General features: G+C 42.4%; 1 protein-coding gene across 1 annotated transcript in view; it reads left to right on the top strand.

The window, feature by feature from the left end:
* The window catches only part of VOPP1 (VOPP1 WW domain binding protein), a 62,831-nt gene that overhangs the window by 42,284 nt on the left and 2,478 nt on the right, over positions 1 to 18,069 (top strand). Inside the window, exons 3-4 of the mRNA XM_062625416.1 lie at positions 13,947 to 14,024; positions 16,055 to 16,191. Of these exons, the coding sequence (XP_062481400.1) occupies positions 13,947 to 14,024; positions 16,055 to 16,191 (215 nt within the window). The remainder of the gene's footprint in view (positions 1 to 13,946; positions 14,025 to 16,054; positions 16,192 to 18,069) is intronic.

Here is an 18,069-nt window from a genome sequence, read left to right as displayed (position 1 = left end):
CACTCAATCCAAGGGACCTTTCCAATTGAAAACAAAATGCAGCTTCTTAAACAGCTCTTATTTCAGAATGCTGAAAGGAAACAAAAGTAGAGCCATGTGAGGACAGTTCTCCCTTTGTTTTGAGCAAGGGCAGGTAATCAGGCAGAATACCAAGAATGCCTTGAAAGTAAATTTATCCCTTTGCTAATAATGTTGTTTAATTTAGGGAGTCAGGACGATTTTCTTATCCATGGCATAATTGTCCTTTTGATGAGTGGCATCTACATTCACATCAGGCTTTGTGTGACCCAGATGTCAATGACCTGTAGGTACATGATTGAGGTTCTCTCTGAACTGCAGTTTTCTGTTTTAAATTGCCCACAGCAGCAACAAAGAGGTGGAGGAAATGCATGGGTGGAAGGTATCTTCCCTGTGGATTTCAGGGCAGAAAGGAGGTAAATGTACTAAACCTTGTACCTGGATTGTATAGCTTTATAACTGCAAACATCTATAAACATAAGTTTAAAAACATAAAGTGGAGTGGAGAAGCAGGTAGCACCATTAGGTTGTCTGTTCCCTGAGCAAGCTCTTCCTTGCTAAAAGATTGGAAATTATTGTAATCCTAATGCTACCCAAGAACTTTCCTCCCTTTTCTTCTCCACCTCCACTTCATCTGCCAGAAACAGGAGAGATATGCTAGAGACAAAAAGCAGTCAGGAAGCCAGGCAAGAAAGCAAGCTCACTGAAAGAATTAAACCCTGTGTGGTTTATTCATCTGCGATCCTGAATGTTATCTGCTTAGGAAGTGTTTGTGCTTAGAACTCACTATCCTTTTTTCAGGTGACTGAAATGTTGAGAATTACTCATAAATGGTTGTCCAGAACAGATGGGTGAATTTAAATAAGTTCATTTTCTTTGCATACCAATAACAGGACTTTGGTTCCACCTACATTTTATTTTGTTTTACTGCAATGTGGGAAAGAAGCTGAGATGTTATGAAATTATGAAAATCTCACTGTTCCATCTCACTGTACTTTGGCATTCAGGAGTGTGTTACTCATCATCTCCTCAATATTCTGCTTATGTTTCTGCCCCCATGCTTTTGCAGCCAGTGTTTGTCTCCCTTGGTAATACAAAGGGGTAGCTACTTGCGTATTGAGTGTTAGTTCAGACTCTTCGTGTCACAGGTAAATACATACTGAGTCCTGCAAAGGCAAAGAGTACAAAAGGGAGGCTTGTTATGTGCAATAGATCTGATGCATGCAAAGTTGCTTTCTAATTAGTTTCCTTTTAGTAACTAGCTTACTGTTTTCTTTGTGCGCTGACACGGGCCATCCTGTAGAAAAGCAGTGTGTTTATCTTCTGGTCCGTCGAAGAGGTTAATTGGAATTGCACGCACCTTTGAACATTGGAAGGAAGGAAGTTGTGAGAGGGCCTATGGTGTTGGTGGGTTGCTTGGTTCCTTGGTTTGGGAGATCTTTTAATGTGGAAGCAAAACTGTTGTGTACTGACAGTGTGTGTGTTTGTGGTAGTTACTGCAGCACCCCGTTATCTGAGTCACTGCATAGAAGTGTTGTGATTGCCAGTTTCCTGGACAGTGTAAGTAAATAGAAAAAGGAAGGGGAAAGGGGTGGGATCTGTGTGTGCTTGGTGATTACTGCAGTGGCGATGAGTGTCACATTATTGCTATTGTTGTTATTGTGATTGCAAATCTAAGTGAGGAAGAAGAAATGCCAAGGAAAGACAATAAGGAGTTGGGGATGGTAAAGCTCAGGGGATAGATATGGTGTGACAAGTGGAAAATATGGAAGGGACGGGAAAGAGGGTATTTGAGAACATGGGAGTACAGTAGGTTTAAAGGGGACATGCATCAAAAGAATAGGAGGTCATTGATATCTTCCGTTTCCTACTTTGTTACTTCTGCAATTTCAGTTTCTGTGTCTAGGATCCCCAGCTGCTTCCTACCTGCACTGTATGTAGGAGGTAGAGGAGAGGCACAACACCAATCTTAATATCTTTGGGTGAAGTCCCATTGCTTTGGCAGTTGTTTGACCCTTCACTGAGTTAATTCAACTTGCTAATCCCACAGAACATTGTTCATTTTAGCACATTTGAGTCAGTGTTGAATCAGCTTGGTACAGTTTTTGGGGAACACTGGCGAAATGGGAGGAAGGGAGTATTCTGCATATTGTGGGGGAGGAGGCATGAATAGGATCCTCTCCATTAGCATATGGTTAGATGTTAAATCATCTAAAAACATAATATGTAACTTTATCCTGAGAGTGTCTCCTCTGTGCAAATCTAGCTCTGGGATGTGCTGTAGTGAAATGGGTTTTATTTTATCTTACAATTTCTGGAGCAACGCTCCATGAGAAGCAGATATATTTAGTCGAATGAGTTCGCAGTAGATTCCCTTCCTTTCTATCACTGGTTTTCTGACAGAAGTTTTTTCTACCCAGTTAACATATGTAGTCAGTCCTTTGGTCTTGAGATTATCTTTGGAGACTTATGAAACCCAGCAATGCAATACTTTTTACTGATTTCCCTGTGATCTCTGTCCCATACTGAGAGTATGTCACGTCTCTCTTGGAGACACTTTGTGTTATAATGAAAAGGTTGGCTTGTCAGCTCAGAAATACCAAGTCCTGTGTGTGAGTTCACAGATCTAGCGCGGCATGCTTGGACCAAGGCATCCCTGAAGTGGCATGTCCATATGCCCTATCCCTTCTGTGTAGGCACATCATCCTAGGAGGTGCCTGCTTCTTCTTACTTCTTCTCCTGTTGATACAGAGAATTTCTAAGACTGCTCTTAACTTACTTCGCTAACTAAACCGACCATTTCTCCGTATCCTAGTTGCCTGAGCACAAGATATTGTCAGTTAGATACCTTTCTCCTGTGTCAGCAAAATGTTTATGTGGCCTGGAAAAAATAACAAATACAAAGCAGAGAAAGGAATTAGTCATTGGAGTCTAATTCTTATCATTTGGAAAAGCAGGAAGCCAAGTCATCCCTGGCGTTGCTTACAGAATTAGATCATACATCTCCTTTCATGGATGGACATAAAGCAAATCAGAATTAAAGCTGTCTCAACGGACTTAACTCTGATCCTCTGCAAGGATCCTCTTCTTACTCTCACTTCAATAAGCCAGCTCAGTCTTATTTGAGATGTACCCAAAGTGCTTATGGTTGGTGGAAGAGATTGTCAGGATACTTCTCTTACGTGGCAATAATGTGAATAATGACGTAGTGAATGCATTAGATTGTGAAACCACCTTCTCTATATGCAGATGGCAGCAGCCCTTAAGGTACTCCAGTTGTTTTTTCAACTTCTGAATTGGGAATGAATAGTAAAGGGAAAGCTGCCTTACGTTTTGCTGATGAGGAGTAGTTTGATTAGAATGATACTGAATGTCTCCCTCATTGTTCCCTGGTATGACTGACCAATGCCATAGGTCTCTTCTGTTTAGTTTTCCTCCTGTTGTTAGCTACCAACACAGTGGAACTTTTAACGAGGTGATAAATTCCAGACGCTAGAACCTGAATGTTTCTAATCCTTTCCTTTCCAGACTCCAAGGCACATTTATAAAGCAGCACAAATGTTTTTGTGTATGAGTGGTAAGCACGTGTCCACAGCAATAGAAATACCATTGCTGATGTCACTGGGTCAGTGAAGTTGTCACCCATAGGGAGGGGGTTGGCTGACTTGGAGAAAAGAGTTTTGATGCTACGCAGTATTGAGTTAACATTATTTCAGCTCATCCTTTTGGATTATTGTGCATTGAATTTTTTGACAGTGTGATATTCTAAGAGAAGTAGTGAGGAAAATAGAGTAACTCTGGTTAGAGAATTGGAGAATAGATCAGGTAGAAAGGGTTCTCAGGAGACCTCCAGTCAAACCTCTTGCTCAGAGGTTGTCCTCGCACCCTACACCACTGGGAAGATCCTACCTCCATCTTCTTAGTAATCCCCTCCTGGGTATTAGCAGGCTGCTCTTGGGTCCCTCTGAAGCCACTTCTTCCCTAAACTGAACAAGCCCATGTCCCTCAGCCTCTCCTTATTGAGCAAGTGCCCCAGCCTCTATCTTGGTGGCCCTTTGCTGGGGACCAGTTTCTTAAATTCATTCTTTTTACTGAGGATGTCAAAACCAAATGGGTGGTTTTTAGATGTGGTCCAGCAAGTGCTCAGTGGAAGGTGCTAAGTTACCTCCCTTGATGCACTGGCTAGGCTTCTGTTGACACAGTCCACCATGCTACTGGCCTTTATTGCTGTCTTGGCGCATGGTTGGCTCACATTTTGCTTGCTGTCTACCATGACTCTAGTGCCTTTTCAGCAGAGGTGCCACACAGCCAGCAAGATATTCGTCCTTCCCACAAGCAACACCTTGCTTTTTGGCTTTGTTCAATTTCATGAGGTTCCTGACAGGCCATTCCTTCAACCAGTCTAGATCTTTTAGCAGTAGCCCTGCCCTAGAGGTCATTGACTGATGCCCAGTTTGGTGCCATCTCCAAATCTGGTGCTGTGTCACCAAACTGAGCATCATGCTTGTCAAAAGGACAGGTCCAGACCTCTGTGGTACTACCACCAATTACCAGGAGTCTAGGGAGTTGACCGCTGCCCTCTGAGTTCCACCATCCAACCAGTTATGTTTACCCATTTAGCTCTCTGCCTGTCCAGACTGTCATGACCAAACTTGGGTACAAGAATATCATGAAATACAGTGTGGAAAGCCTTGCTGAAGTTAGAGTAAATAGTACCTGCCGCTCTCTGGCTTGTCCACAGGTACAATCCACTGTTTGTGTAGTGGTAGAAGCTCATCTGCTGCACTTGTTATAGGTGAGGTTTGGCTTTCCTAACTTCACACCTACTTGTGTATGTGATGATTCTGAACTCCTCTTTGGTAGCCTGTACCTGCTGCCACTTCCTGAATACTGACTTTTTGCGCGGGGTTCCTTGTCTAAGTGTGTTTTGAATATTCACTGGTGTGCTACTAGGTGAAAGATCTCCAGGAAGAAGCACAGAAACATTCTCTGGAAGAAAATGTTAACCATTGCTGCTGGTAAATATGAAGAATAAAATAAGCATAGGGGAGTGCCATCTTATAAACTCTTCTAATTCTTAACCAAAGCAGGGCCTGAGTTAATGTTACCAGCATGTGCAGATGGTTGTGCTGTATTTTTAGGCTAATATATTTCTCCCATGGAAAGTAGTTTTACTTTATACAGCAGACAGCTGCACATGTACTCATTTATGTTGATTAAATCTGTTTATTTTTTCGTTTAAAATAAATATAAGAACATTAATGTAAACCTAAAAAAAAAAGTGTTTGCTATATTTTTCATGTTTAAAACATGTTCCTGCCCTACATGGAAACAGTCGATTCTTTTTCTAATTATGGAGAAGAATGCTGATTGTATTCTGTTTGTGGTTTTTCATGGGTTTTGAAATAAATTTCTTGTGCATTTCCACACACTTCTCCACCTCTGCATTTAAATTTTGTTGTATTTATCACACAGTTGTAGTCATCTAGGTTTTGAATGTAAGCCCTTATGTGCTCGGTGGTGAGCCTATAATAATAATCGTTGTGCATTATCAAGAACCTGAAAAACGTTCCAGATGAGAACAATAAAAAAGCAATGTTCTCTTGCTGTTATACAGACAGCTTATAGAGTACTTCTTCCATCAGTGTGTCTACAAGAGGCTGGAAACCCCGCCAATCTAGACACATGGCATGTTGCATGACGGGAGCTACTTTCTGTGCTCCACATCCTGTTATGTTTACTGCTTTTAATTAAGTTGGCTTTCCTGATGATACACTTTAGCTTTCCCATTGCAATTACAGCTGCATGAAGTGTCAGCAGGTGTGTGCTTACGGCAGTAATCTAGCTGTTGATTTATTCTTCCATTTGATTTGAAGCCGGCATGGAGGAAGGAGAGGGGAGGCAACGTAATAGTTTTGCACGCTTCCAGGCACCTTGAATAGCTGGCATCATACAGAAATGGAGACCTGGACTCAGGCCAGGGCCACCAATTTAGCAGCAAGCAGCCTCAGGAAGAGCCTGTTTGCATATGTAGTTCAATGCAAGAATGTAAGCGCACAGTTCATATCATGAAGGAAGACAGCAGTAATTATCCGACCATCTGTGTATAAAGGCAACAGAAACCCACCACCATTGCTCAGTCTTGTGGGGCCTTGAGCAATGATGGTACAAACTGTCATAGCTAGCTTCAATAGTCTGTGTCCTCGTGGTGCTATATGCCTTGCTTCAAGTAAAGAACAAGATACCCTCAGTGTTGATGAGTTTTAAGCTAAAACAGGAGAGATTCAGGCTACACGTGAGGAATTCTTTACAATGAGAGTGGTGAAACGCTGGCACAGGTTGCTCAGAAAGGTGGTGGATGCACCATCCCTGGAGACATTCAAGGCCAGGCTGGATTGGGCAACCTGATCTAGTTGAAGATGTCTCTGCTCATTTCAAGGGTGGGTTGACCAGATGAGCTTTGAAGGTCCCTTCCACCCCAAACTGTTCTACTATTCTGTGATTGGTTGAGGTTGTAGTCCTGCCTGCTGTAATCACCCAGCAACCACACACTTTAATTGGCTTCAGTGGATCAGTTATCTGAATGCACGACTTGGGGAGAATAGGGCTACCAAATTGACAACCCAGTCAACTTGCTAGGAGTGAGTCCTGAGGAGGGGAGAGGTATTTAATATCTCAGCCTTCAGAGGCAGTCAGGCAGGTGACTGACCTAATTTGAGATCTGAAGCTTCGAATGATTTCAGAGTTGGAGGCTCACCAGCCATAGGCAGGTTATTCTGAGAAAAGTGAGGAAAGAGGAGAAGAAGGTAGCCTCTGTCTTCTGGTGGAATACTCCTCTGAAACCGGGCTGTCCTCTGACTGAGGGGGAGCAGAGAGCTCAGTCCCACACTGCTCTCATTTCCAAATATGCAATAATCACTGTTATGGCTTATAAGGAGTGAGCCTCTGTTTTCCCAGCTGAGGCTCTTTGATCTGACCTACGCTTCAGAGCATTAAGTCTTCCATGTCCCAGGCAAGAACCTCAACGCAAGGCTGAGAATCAGTTTCTTATGGCTTCCTGTACCTGGTTTGAGCTCTAGTGGACAGCATCAAGGAGCGCTTGACCCCAAAGTCATCTTGAAGCATCTAACCCTTGCCGCAGGGGGAGACTTGGTGGCACCTCACTGTTGACCGTTAGTTCCTGTGTCCTTCTCTGTGTTTGATCATGCAGTGGCTTGTGAAGAGGAAAACAAAAGACTGCTGAACATTAGTATGTTCAGTTCAGGCAGATAGCAAATTCATAGACACCCATCGCCCCCTGCCAGCAGACTGCTTATGATCTCGCAAAGCGGTGATTAGATGCATTAGGACTGCTCGCCCACTGGGAGCAGCTTGAGATACCAAGGACTAATTGTCTGTTTAATAAGGGCCCCAGTGATTCACTAGAAGTCCTCGTTCTTGTCGGTATGAGAAATTTGCACTTCCACCTCCAGAAAATTAAAACTCATCATACAGATTATCTATGGCTTACTTCTGCAGAGCCTTGAGCTATGCGGTTTCTCTCCTTTGTTCTGTGAAAGGCCTGCAGCCTATGTTGAAAAGCACCTGTTTAAGGTACCGCGTACTGCCACCGTACCAAACCCAAACCACAGCCGCTCTTTCTAGGTTCTACCACAGGAGGAGCAGAGGACGTTTCTAGATGGATGTGTGCTGGCCAGTGTGCCAAGTGGTGGGACTTATTGCCTTTAGAGATAACAAGGAGAGCCCCTCCGTAGGGTGGCTCTGCTCTTGGGGTCTGAGAACCGGTGTTACAGCAAGCTGCTGGGTAGCAGAAGGCTTGTAGAAGGGTTAGTTTGATAGAAGCTAAGTTTGATAGAACACTTCTTATCACATCAGAAATGGGGGGGGATTTATCATATTCCATCCAGTTCTTGTACAGGGACAGTGTTTATAGGCTCTTTACCTAAAGAATAATTGAGAAATAACCCCTTTTCAGCTGTTGCCTGCTTCTGTTTTTCAAGTCTTTGTGAAGGACAGGAGTTGAGTATCTCGTCTCATTGTAGGAGAGTTTAGTTGTGTCAAAGCAGGCAGTAATCTAATCTGGGTAAATATTGTTTCTCTTGTTTCTACTCTGTAGGAAAAAATGACCTGACAGCCCCTTTCCCTCTTTTGCCTTACGCACCTTAGGCTGGGTGACTTACCAAGTACCTGGGTAACTGTATCTCTAGTGCTGTTCCGGGTAGAAGCAGCAGTGTTTTGCTCTCAAGTGCTGATGTTCCGTTGCTGTGTTATCTATGAAGCAGTCGCACTTGTTTATAGAGTTATATATTCACCAAAATCAGACTTGCATTTTACAAGGCGCTGTTCTTGCGTGTGCTGGGAGATCATCTTTGCTACATATAAGAAAAGAAATGCTTAGAACCTGTAACTGCAGGTGGAGTTGTGTCCCTGCTGGAAATTAGGCCATGTACACAGACATGCTAAGGGGACACAAGAAGCTCTAAAGCTAGGGCTGGAAAGTGGAGGTTGACTATCACTGCTCCGCCAGCCAAAGACCTTGCCTGTGTTGCTGCTACTTAAGCATTTAAGTGAATGCCAGTGGAGGGATGTGGTCTTTGGTTGCAGCATCTTTCTGGAGAGCGATTAAACTACTTTGGGCCTCAGAAATAGTTCATTACTCCTGAGGGCAGAGTTGGACTCTGTTTTGATTTCCATGTTTAGTGGCTGTAGCAAAATGGATTCCTTGGGATAACATCTCCACCATGTTTGTAGCATTAAGCTCTTCCACATTTCTGGTGGTCTTCCCCATGGATGCAGTCAATAATCTGGATTTTTCCTTGCATAGCAGCACAGGCAATGGTTTTGCTTTAAAAATTGTTTTTTATTGAAAGATGGAAATGTACATACAGAATGGCTCAAATGAATCAATGGTGAAATAAACTTGGTAGAAAAATAAGTCCCTCCCAGTTATGTGCTGCACCATCTATTGATCCTCATTTCTTATCCTTCAGGTCTAAATCTGAATCTTGTCACAGCATAGTCCTGTTGAGCTCAGTAGCAATAATCCTTGCACATCCAAGACTGAGCTTCACCAGAACTGTTTCTGCTAGTCACTTTGTGGTGGTTGCCTGCTTTGCTTTTCTTTTTGTTTCCTGTCTTGTTTGATTTTTCTCTGTTCAGCCTCACTGTGTGCTGGCAGCTGAGTTCCAAACACATTAAATATTGAGAAAAAGCCTTCAAACCTTTTGTCCTAGAACAAGTAAATACATATGCACACTTCAGCTGTCTCCCTTCATCTCTTTAATGCTAGCAGACCTGAGCTTTCTGGCCTTGAGGGCTCAGCACTGAGTCTACCTGGAGGTGATGCAGCAGTCCACCCCTTCCAGTTCTTATGAGCATTTGTTGTTCTCCTTCTGGTTGTTTCCCTTGCCAGTATTAGGACCAAAGCTGGGACTTCCTTGGAAATCTGATGCTACTAGCCATTTCTTCATCTTCTGATCATAGTTTTGGTCTATTGCTATATTCTCCTTTACATAATTTCCTGGCTCCCTTTGGTTTTCCTCCCTTCATTTCAAAAACTGCCAGTGCTGCTTGTATTCCAATGAATCCCAGTTTGCTTCCCAGATCTTACACATACATGCAGCAATGACTCAAGCTATGACTGGCATGCAACCCTTTTGGGAATTAAAGTCAGGTTTGTCTTCAGGACACTGGTTAGAAATCATGCACTTTACAGGTACAGTAATGGTTGTGGGGGGGTTGTGGTTTTCTTTCATCTCCCATCCTCTGTCTTTGTGTCTATAGTTGGGTTTCTGCCACTACATGTAGATTAACAATTTATGTTTTGTTTTACTCTTCCAAAAGGCATTGATAATCAATCATGTTAAATGTTAAATTGGGTTCTGGCACATATGATGCAAATGGTCTAGAGAGGAAAACCAGAGACCCCTACAGCCTGCATTTCAAAGGTGTTGATGGGGAATACCCATGTAAAGTGAGGACAGGGAAACTTGTCATACCACTAAGGTCATGCAGTCTACTGGAGACTGTAATCCTTGCTTTCCCTCTTTAACATTTCCACTTTTCAGCGATTGCCAGTCAGGGAATTATTTTTACATGCAGTGCTTTGCTGTGGCAGCTCTGATAACAAGGGACTTGTTCAGCTGTGTAGATGTGGGTATAAATGGGAAAGAGCTTCTGGACCGTTGCATTGAGTGGCTATTATCCACAGAACACCTGCTAGTATAGGGTTTGTTTGTGGGATTTGGGTCATACCATATACCTTTATGTGAAACTTTGTGCTTTCCTTGTCCCTTAAGGAAAGAAATTCAGCATCGTGACTTAAGTGCGAACCCCTGCAGAAAGCTTGTCACTGTGATCTGACATGCAGCGTAGCTTTGGTCTCTGACACAGCAGTTCCTTGGTGTGCTAGCAGTGCAAGTCGTTGGGCATGCAAGTGCATTCATTTCATTCTATTGAATTATGAATGAAAAGATGTATCTTCTAAATCATAAATCACATTGTAGACAGTTTTCAAAAGAAAGACTGTATCCTTGGTGAAGTTGCAGATTAGCAGCTAATGGATCATGTCTTATCCCATGTAATGGGTTAAATTTTCATCAATGAAACAAGCATTGCCCTAGGGAAATGCAGTTCTGAGGATCATCATTTATGTGTGAAAGAGGGAAATTGGCTTTAGAAAAGTCTTCTGTAGGAGGTGGCCTTGGTCCAGTTCAGATTGGAAGTAAGGCTGATTCTGTTTCAACTGGCATTGGGCACAACCAGTCCTTCTCCATACAGCAGAGCCAAAACATAAGTGTAACTTAAAAGATATGCATACCAGTTCAATAAATATATGTGCATGTGTTTAATTGTTTTTTTTTAATGAACCAGGGTCTTAATTCTGCTGGGATTTGCTGCCAGGCAGTAAAAGATAGTACATCAAATACTGATTATACTTAAGCTTGTAAGTTACTCTGTTAATAAGCTGATTTCATTGTCATCTTTTGCCTGCTAATAAATCTGGCTTTTGTAAGTTAATTTTCTTGTAATTGGGATTGATGTTACTGAAGCTGTGGTGCCTTTTCATAGCACATTGAATCAAGAACAGGAGATCAGCAGAGCTTTTGTGGTACCCTGACAGCAGTATCAGTAAATGGGCCATTTGGTCTTCCAGTCTTTTTTGGAGTGGTGGGGAATACAAACAGCAGGTTGTTATCATGGCATCATCCTTGATTCCAGGCTCCTACATATGGGTACATGTGTCAATACTCACAGGCACACAAAATACAGTGCCTACATGGGCGCTGGGTAAAAGTGAATAGGTTACTCAAAGGGATTTCCCTCTGAGTCGTGATACTGGCTTAGCTTCACAGATCCACCCAGCAAATGCAGTGCTTAGCCTTGGATAAGTTGCCTCAGAAAGCTTACTGGCTATTAGAAAATGGAGCTTCTCTAAGCACAGCCTTAATGAGAGACTTCTTCATCCTTCGCATCATAGTTTTCATCCATTTGAAAGTGTGATCATCTGTGTAGGAGATGAAACTTCTCTTCGATGGCCTGCTTGTTTGGCATTCAGTGGTCTCAGGAGCTTCATAAACATTCAGCAGTTGAGCCTTTCTGTCTTCCAGCTGGTACTTTAGTCCTCTCTTGCTGGAAGAAAAGCTAAGCCACTGAGACTTTAAAAATGATGCTGACTTGTAGCAGGGACAATTTAGAGATTAAAAATTAAAAGTAAATTCAGGTATTATACTCCTCATACAGACGCTGTGTTAATTTTGGTGGCTTCAATGACCATAATTACGTATTTTAAAAGAGCCTTTTTCCATCTCTTCTGGCTCTGGAGGAAACATGCAAAGTAAGCGGGGCAAGGGTGGGCAGGGGAGAAGTATATGTTTTAGTTCAACTTTTAGTACAAGTTAAGCTCTTAGAGCTTTATCTGGGAAATGGCTCTGGGGCCAGGCATTGCTTGTGGTCAGTTGTATGTATCTGTGCTGACAGAGCCAGGGTGTGGAGGCAGAGGCAAAGACTGCTCACATCCCTAAAATCCTACTCTCTTTTTGGCTGGAATTGCCTCAAGAAGGGCTGCTAGGTTTATGGGCTCTGTTTCCTCTCTGCTTTTCTGGCCCAACAAAGTCCTTGCTGTGCAGCCCATTGACATGGATGAGGTGCTCCAACCAAAAGGATGTTGAAGAACAAAAGGGGTACCATGACCACTGGTTTAACAGAAGACAGCTGCTGCCACCCCTTTTGTAAGGGGCCATAACCTAGCCATGCATTTAACATATGTCTTGAAAGCTCCTGTTGGGGGTGGGGTTAATCCATTTGAGGAGCATGGAGGAAGTCTTAATTTCTTGGTCCCAATGGGGCTGAAGTTAATGCTGACTTACTAAATCTTGTCAGTAGTTTTGTGAGCTTTGAGTATGAGCAGTTGTTAGCGTCCTGGCAAGCTTTAAAGGAGAAAGGTTGAATATGGGTTGCTTTTAGTTCCAGGGGCAGCAAAGTGCGTGTTTTCTGTGTGGGCACAAGCATCTTCCTGTTCTTGTGTCTCAGACTGAGTGCCTGGGTATCTTAATGGGCTGACCATGTCAGATCCTCTGGCTTGCTTAAATAAATCTTGCCTACTTGTCATCAGAAGAGTGGGTAACTCTTTTCACTTGCAAAACAACTGATTATGTATCTATAGAACATCCTTCTCTGGCCCCAATTAGAAGCTGAAGCTGATGTGACTTGACATATTTTGTGAGCAAAGGATTGGTAATTGAGCGTGTAAATGTGTAATTGTCTGTACAATTATCCAATTGAGTCTTTTTTCTTCTTAGTTAGCATACAAAAACGGCAGCACAGTCATGCAGGTGGGCAGATTTTCCAAACCCAAATGCTTAAACATGTACTTTGAGCATACAGATGTGAACACCGTTAAAAAGATTGATCCAGTTGTGTAACCTCCTCTTTTTCTTTTGATAATCTGCATATTTTCATCAAAGTCTGTCACATAACATAGTTTTGGTGTTACCTCTGTCCTTTTTCCTAGTAAATGTTTCATTGGGCAGTTACCATAGAAATTGTTCTGAGGTTGCTGTTAATGTGCTGGCTTTTAGTGAAGTGCTGTCTTGTGCTTACAGTAGTTGGTTCTGTAATACCTTTTAAATACCTTCTATTCCATTTATGAAATATTCATTTTAAATGTGTTGGGGTTTTATTTTTTTGGACGAAAGTCTATTTAAATAATGGTACTTGTTGGCAGTTGCAGTCCAGTGGAACTTCTGAGAAGCAAGAGATGCATTAAATCTGCAAATAACAGAAGTCTTGAAGTTTTCTCTGCACTCTGTGATTTCTCTGTTTGGAAGCTCCTGATTTGCAAAGAATGAGAGATCTGGCAGCTTCGACCTTGCAACTCTTGTCTGTTGCAGTGACTAAAATCCCAAATGGCTCATGTTTGGGATCTGCAATGTTCATTTACTGTGAAAGAAAACACAGTAATGCTGATTATAACATGTCCTTTCATATAGAATTAAACATTACATTCAGTCTTTTTGAGATGGCTTTAAAAGAAGTATACAAGAAGGTAGTTTCAGTAACATGCAAAAAGTTCCTGAATAGTGATAGAACTGTGCCATGGATGTGTACATATGATTGACAACTTTATCTGGCCAAGGGTAGTCTGTTCATATCAGTAGTCTGTTCGTAACAGTAGACCCACAGAATGGTTCGGGTTAGAAAGTCCAACTCCCCTGTCATGGGCAAGGACATCTTTCAGTAGATCAGGTTGTTCAAAGCTGCATTGCAGCTGGTCTTGACACCTGTGGGAGGCTTTGCCTCCCAAGCTCATGGCAATGTTGTAAGTAATGCCTCGGACAGGGGTGCAGATGGCATCAGAGTCGGGGATGCTGTTTCAATGTGAGTGACAACCACTCCCCTAACACCCTTTTCTCTCTGTTTCTCTGCAGATGTCGCTCCTATGAGGATTGCTGTGGTTCAAGATGCTGTGTGAGAGCTCTCTCTATCCAGAGACTATGGTATTTTTGGTAGGTCAGGGTGTTTGGGAATTTTATGTCTGTCCTGTTCTCGTTTTGTTTGCAGGACTTAAATCAGAGTGTTGCCAGCCTTAGTATTTTAAAGTAGGGTACAAATATGCACTGTCTGTACATATGAATGTAAGGAGTGTAGGTTTTTGCTTAAAAATTCTCCTGATGTAGTGAGAAAACATTTAAAAATAGAAGTTCCTTGTTTCAGGTTGACCTTTCCTGCTTCTGCTTTCCACTAGGCTGTGCAGGCAGCAGTCCCATTATCCAGAATAGCTGAATTCCTTATGCCTGTCCCAGCTACTACCAAGCAGCAGCGTTTGTCCGCTTTTTTTGAGCACTCAGTTTTAAAAGAGGATTGTATAAGGAGGATTGTGCATTTAGGCAGGGCTTAAGATATTCCTGCCAGCTGAATTGAGGCTTCAATTAAAAAGGAAGAGAAGTACATTTATGACTATGAGGATTTTACTGGAGATGACAGCAAGGCGAAAGAAGGCAGGAAGATTGAGCTTGTGAAACCAGCAGCTCAGTAATCTAGATAAAGCTTAAACTAAGCACTGTTATATGCATAATGAAAAAATAAGGTGAATTCGTTTTGGAGAGGAATTTAGGAAAGCACCTGAATAAAAGCTTCTTATTGCAGGAGAGAGAAAGCAAAAGCTCTCCTAGGAAACATGAGTTTCAAGCATTTTTATGTAGAATTTGATTTGAAGACTGCTTAAAAGAAAAAAAATTCCTTCAAAATGGAAACGAATAAACACTGAAACCAAGAAGCCTGATCATAATACAGAGATTTCCTGAAGCTGACTGTGGGATTTGGGTGTACAATCCTCACTGATATAACTGAGGAGCTCTACATCTCAATCCCTGGGGTGACGTTGTAAATCTCTGTTTTTCTGTTCAGAACAAATCCTTTGCAGGAACGCTGCCAAAAGGGAATGTATTAATATAGGCTTACAGAAATGGGGCCTCCTTCTGCTCTCGTTTCCACTGTAAAAATAAGGAACAGAATCTGACCCCTTGCATGAAATACAACTTGCTGCCATGCAGTGTCACACTCTTCCTCGTGGGCACTTAGAAATGCTCCAGAGGAGATAAGGATGGTGTGTAAGCTTGCTTCTGGCCAACTTCAGTGGCGTCTGGCCGTATTCCATCCTTTCCAAAAGAGCACAGTTGGCACTGCCTTCCAGTAAAAGGCCCTAAAATGAGGTGGCAGTTACAGGCAGAAGAACCATTTGGGTTTATGGGAGCTTGATTCAGTCACTTGCATGTCTGATAATGGATCAATGCAACAGTGAAAGCCACTGTCTGAAGAACAAAATCTTCTGACCTGCCCTTGCTGCATGTGCCTGTTTCCATGGCACCCAGGCAAGGGAATGATGAGGACAGAGTAGTCAGGTTGGAAAAGGACCTGAGAAAAGAACTGGAGCAAAATTATGTCCTTTTCGTTGAGAACGTATATCCCACCTAGGAAGCACAAAGGAAAGTTAGTAATCTTCAGTGCCAAGTGCTTCAGTCTTCTGGCTTGACTTTAAGTGACAGCTACCATATTTCCCATGGGAAACAAAATTGCAGTGTTGAGTAATTTAAGAACATCTAAAAATCTTCTTTTAAGGGCAACTACCACAAACCTGGCCAGCCTGAATGCAGTAAGCATGAGGCTTATGTCCAAGATACACAGTTTGAAACTGTACTAACCTGGAATTTCAGTTCAGCATCCCAGTGGCAAAGATCAGGTGTGACCCTTAACTTTCCAAAAGTTCAGGGGCATTGTAGTTTCAGATTTCTATTTTACATAACAGAAAATATTGGACAATAGTACTAATTGCTGAAGAGGTCTATAATATATCCATAAGTGCCTCATGAGTGCTATCTCAAATGACATAGACCTTTTTTCAAGGGTCAAGAAACCCTGCTAAAACTTGTAGGCTGATGACTGCTAGATGATACTCTTGTTTCTCTCAGTGAACAGTCTGGGTATGAGAGCTGCCTATATGCAGATGGGTTTTGACTTCCCTTTTCTCTTTGCCTAGGTTCCTTTTGATGATGGGAGTTTTGTTCTGTTGCGGAGCTGGTTTCTTTATCCGAAGGCGGATGTACCCTCCTCCACTAGTAGAAGAACCTACTTTTAACGTGTCTTACACCAGACAACCAGTCAACACTGCGTCAGGTCAGACACAGCTTGTTAAACAAGTTTCACTAATTTCTTATATTTGCCAAAGCATTTAAAAAGGATGGGTTTGGGGGTTTTGCTTGTCTAGGTTTCAGAAACTGTGGGATTTGGACAAGGGATTGCACTGCATGAAGCCATGCAGCTACCTCCTGGGCTGAGTAAAGTCTTCTGCCTTTCAAACAGCATAATTCAGCTGCAGTGTACTGAGTGGTTTTGAAACTCAGAATGACAGGACTTTCAGTTCCCTTCTGTTTTGGTTCCTAATACCTCTACAGCTGTCTGTACATGTATGGAAGGAGTGCTGCACTTTGCAGCATAGACAAAGCAATAGTGAAATGATATCCAAAATGTGACATGAAGAAAGATTTTTAAATACAGTTGGTAACATCTGTCAGAAGTGAAGGAACGCCTAATGTTTTTCTTTCACAATCTGGCTATCAAGTATTCTCTTTTTGATTTGCCTTCCATTCTCTGTGATACAATTTTTCTGCAGCAGACTGGTCCTTCTCCCCTTGTTAGTCTGGTTGCTGTCTCTCTGGCCAGTGATGGCTGTGAGCAACAGGAGGATCTACCTAGAGATAGCTCCTCTGGCAGTACTGCTTCCTAAGTTTCTTATTTTTTCCCGTCTAGCTGTTAGATAGTCCCAGTTGGGAGAATCCTGAGAAGTAAGACTCACCTGTAAGCAGATGTTTGCGCCTTATGGGAGCATTTTAAATCCAGTTCTCTCTAGTTGGGAGATCTTTTATAGTGCTGAGACTTTGAGTGCACACTCTGGTGCTTGCTTTCTTCCTGCCTCATCAGGGCCAAAGCGAGACATTTTTAACCACTCTCCAGATTGCATAAGCCAGTGCTAATTTGTGCCAGCAGAAGTACACATGCAGGCATACTTCTACACTGACGCTTCTGCTCCCAGGCTGTCATTTTACTGCACATTGTATTAGAGGGAGCTGAAGCCAGAGGATAATGAAACCTTTTCTGACAACTGTTTGTTTTAACTGGCAGCTGGGTTTTGTTTCATACTGACTTGAGAGTGGCAATACAACTGGTTTATAATGAGAAGGATGATCTCTGTGAAAATTTGGTGCTTCAAACCTCTCTATCAGAAATCGCCTTCTGAGCCATTACATCTCTGTGCAATACTGTGGCTGCGTCAAGACAGCCTCCTTAGAAAAGTGTTCTAAAGCCCTTCTAGATACCTATGACTGTGAGTGTTGTGCAGAGATGCAGCATTTGTGCTGTCCCTGCTGTTGTGCCAGCTATTCACACCCATGTGCCTTGTGCAGGCTGTGGAAACACTCTTTTTTGCATCCTTAAGCATGTACTCATAGACATGCATTTCCTCCCTCTTTCACAGGCCTAAATGGATAGAAAGATGTTACAGACACAAACTGACGCTTTATTCACCCTCTTTGTGTTTAAATCCTAAGAGTTGGGTTTTTTTATAGGGCTTCCATTTAGCATCTGTTTTTCTGCTTGACTGAACAAGCATTTCCACAGAGAGTATTTATTTTTCAACAGTGGAGGGTTGGGGAGGAGCCAAAGTAACTAAAGTCATACTTTGAAGCCTGAAAAATAACCTCAAGATTATGTGAACAGGGACCATTTTTGGCTGGATTGGTGAATACCAGATTTAATTTTAGAGCAGTTTTGTTTTTTTGTGACACTTCATGGAACACAAGTTGTGGGTAAAATATAAAACGAGCACAAGTCCCTTGATGACCTGCTTATGCCACCTGCATCCAGACTGTTATTACTGTTACTTAAAAGCTTTGGGCTCTGAGCTAACCCCACCAATTTGGGTTGTTGGTTGTTGGTTTTTTGGACTTCTATCCTGGGAATATTCAACAGCAAAAGCAATGGGAATGAGTAGTCAAA

Source organism: Pezoporus occidentalis, unplaced genomic scaffold (genome assembly GCF_034315485.1).
Source record: "Pezoporus occidentalis ecotype Australia unplaced genomic scaffold, CSIRO_AGI_Poc_V1 ctg28, whole genome shotgun sequence".
Lineage (NCBI taxonomy): Eukaryota > Metazoa > Chordata > Aves > Psittaciformes > Psittacidae > Pezoporus > Pezoporus occidentalis.
The sequence above is the reverse complement of the archived record's forward strand: the minus strand, read 5'-3'. Positions and strand labels throughout refer to the sequence as shown.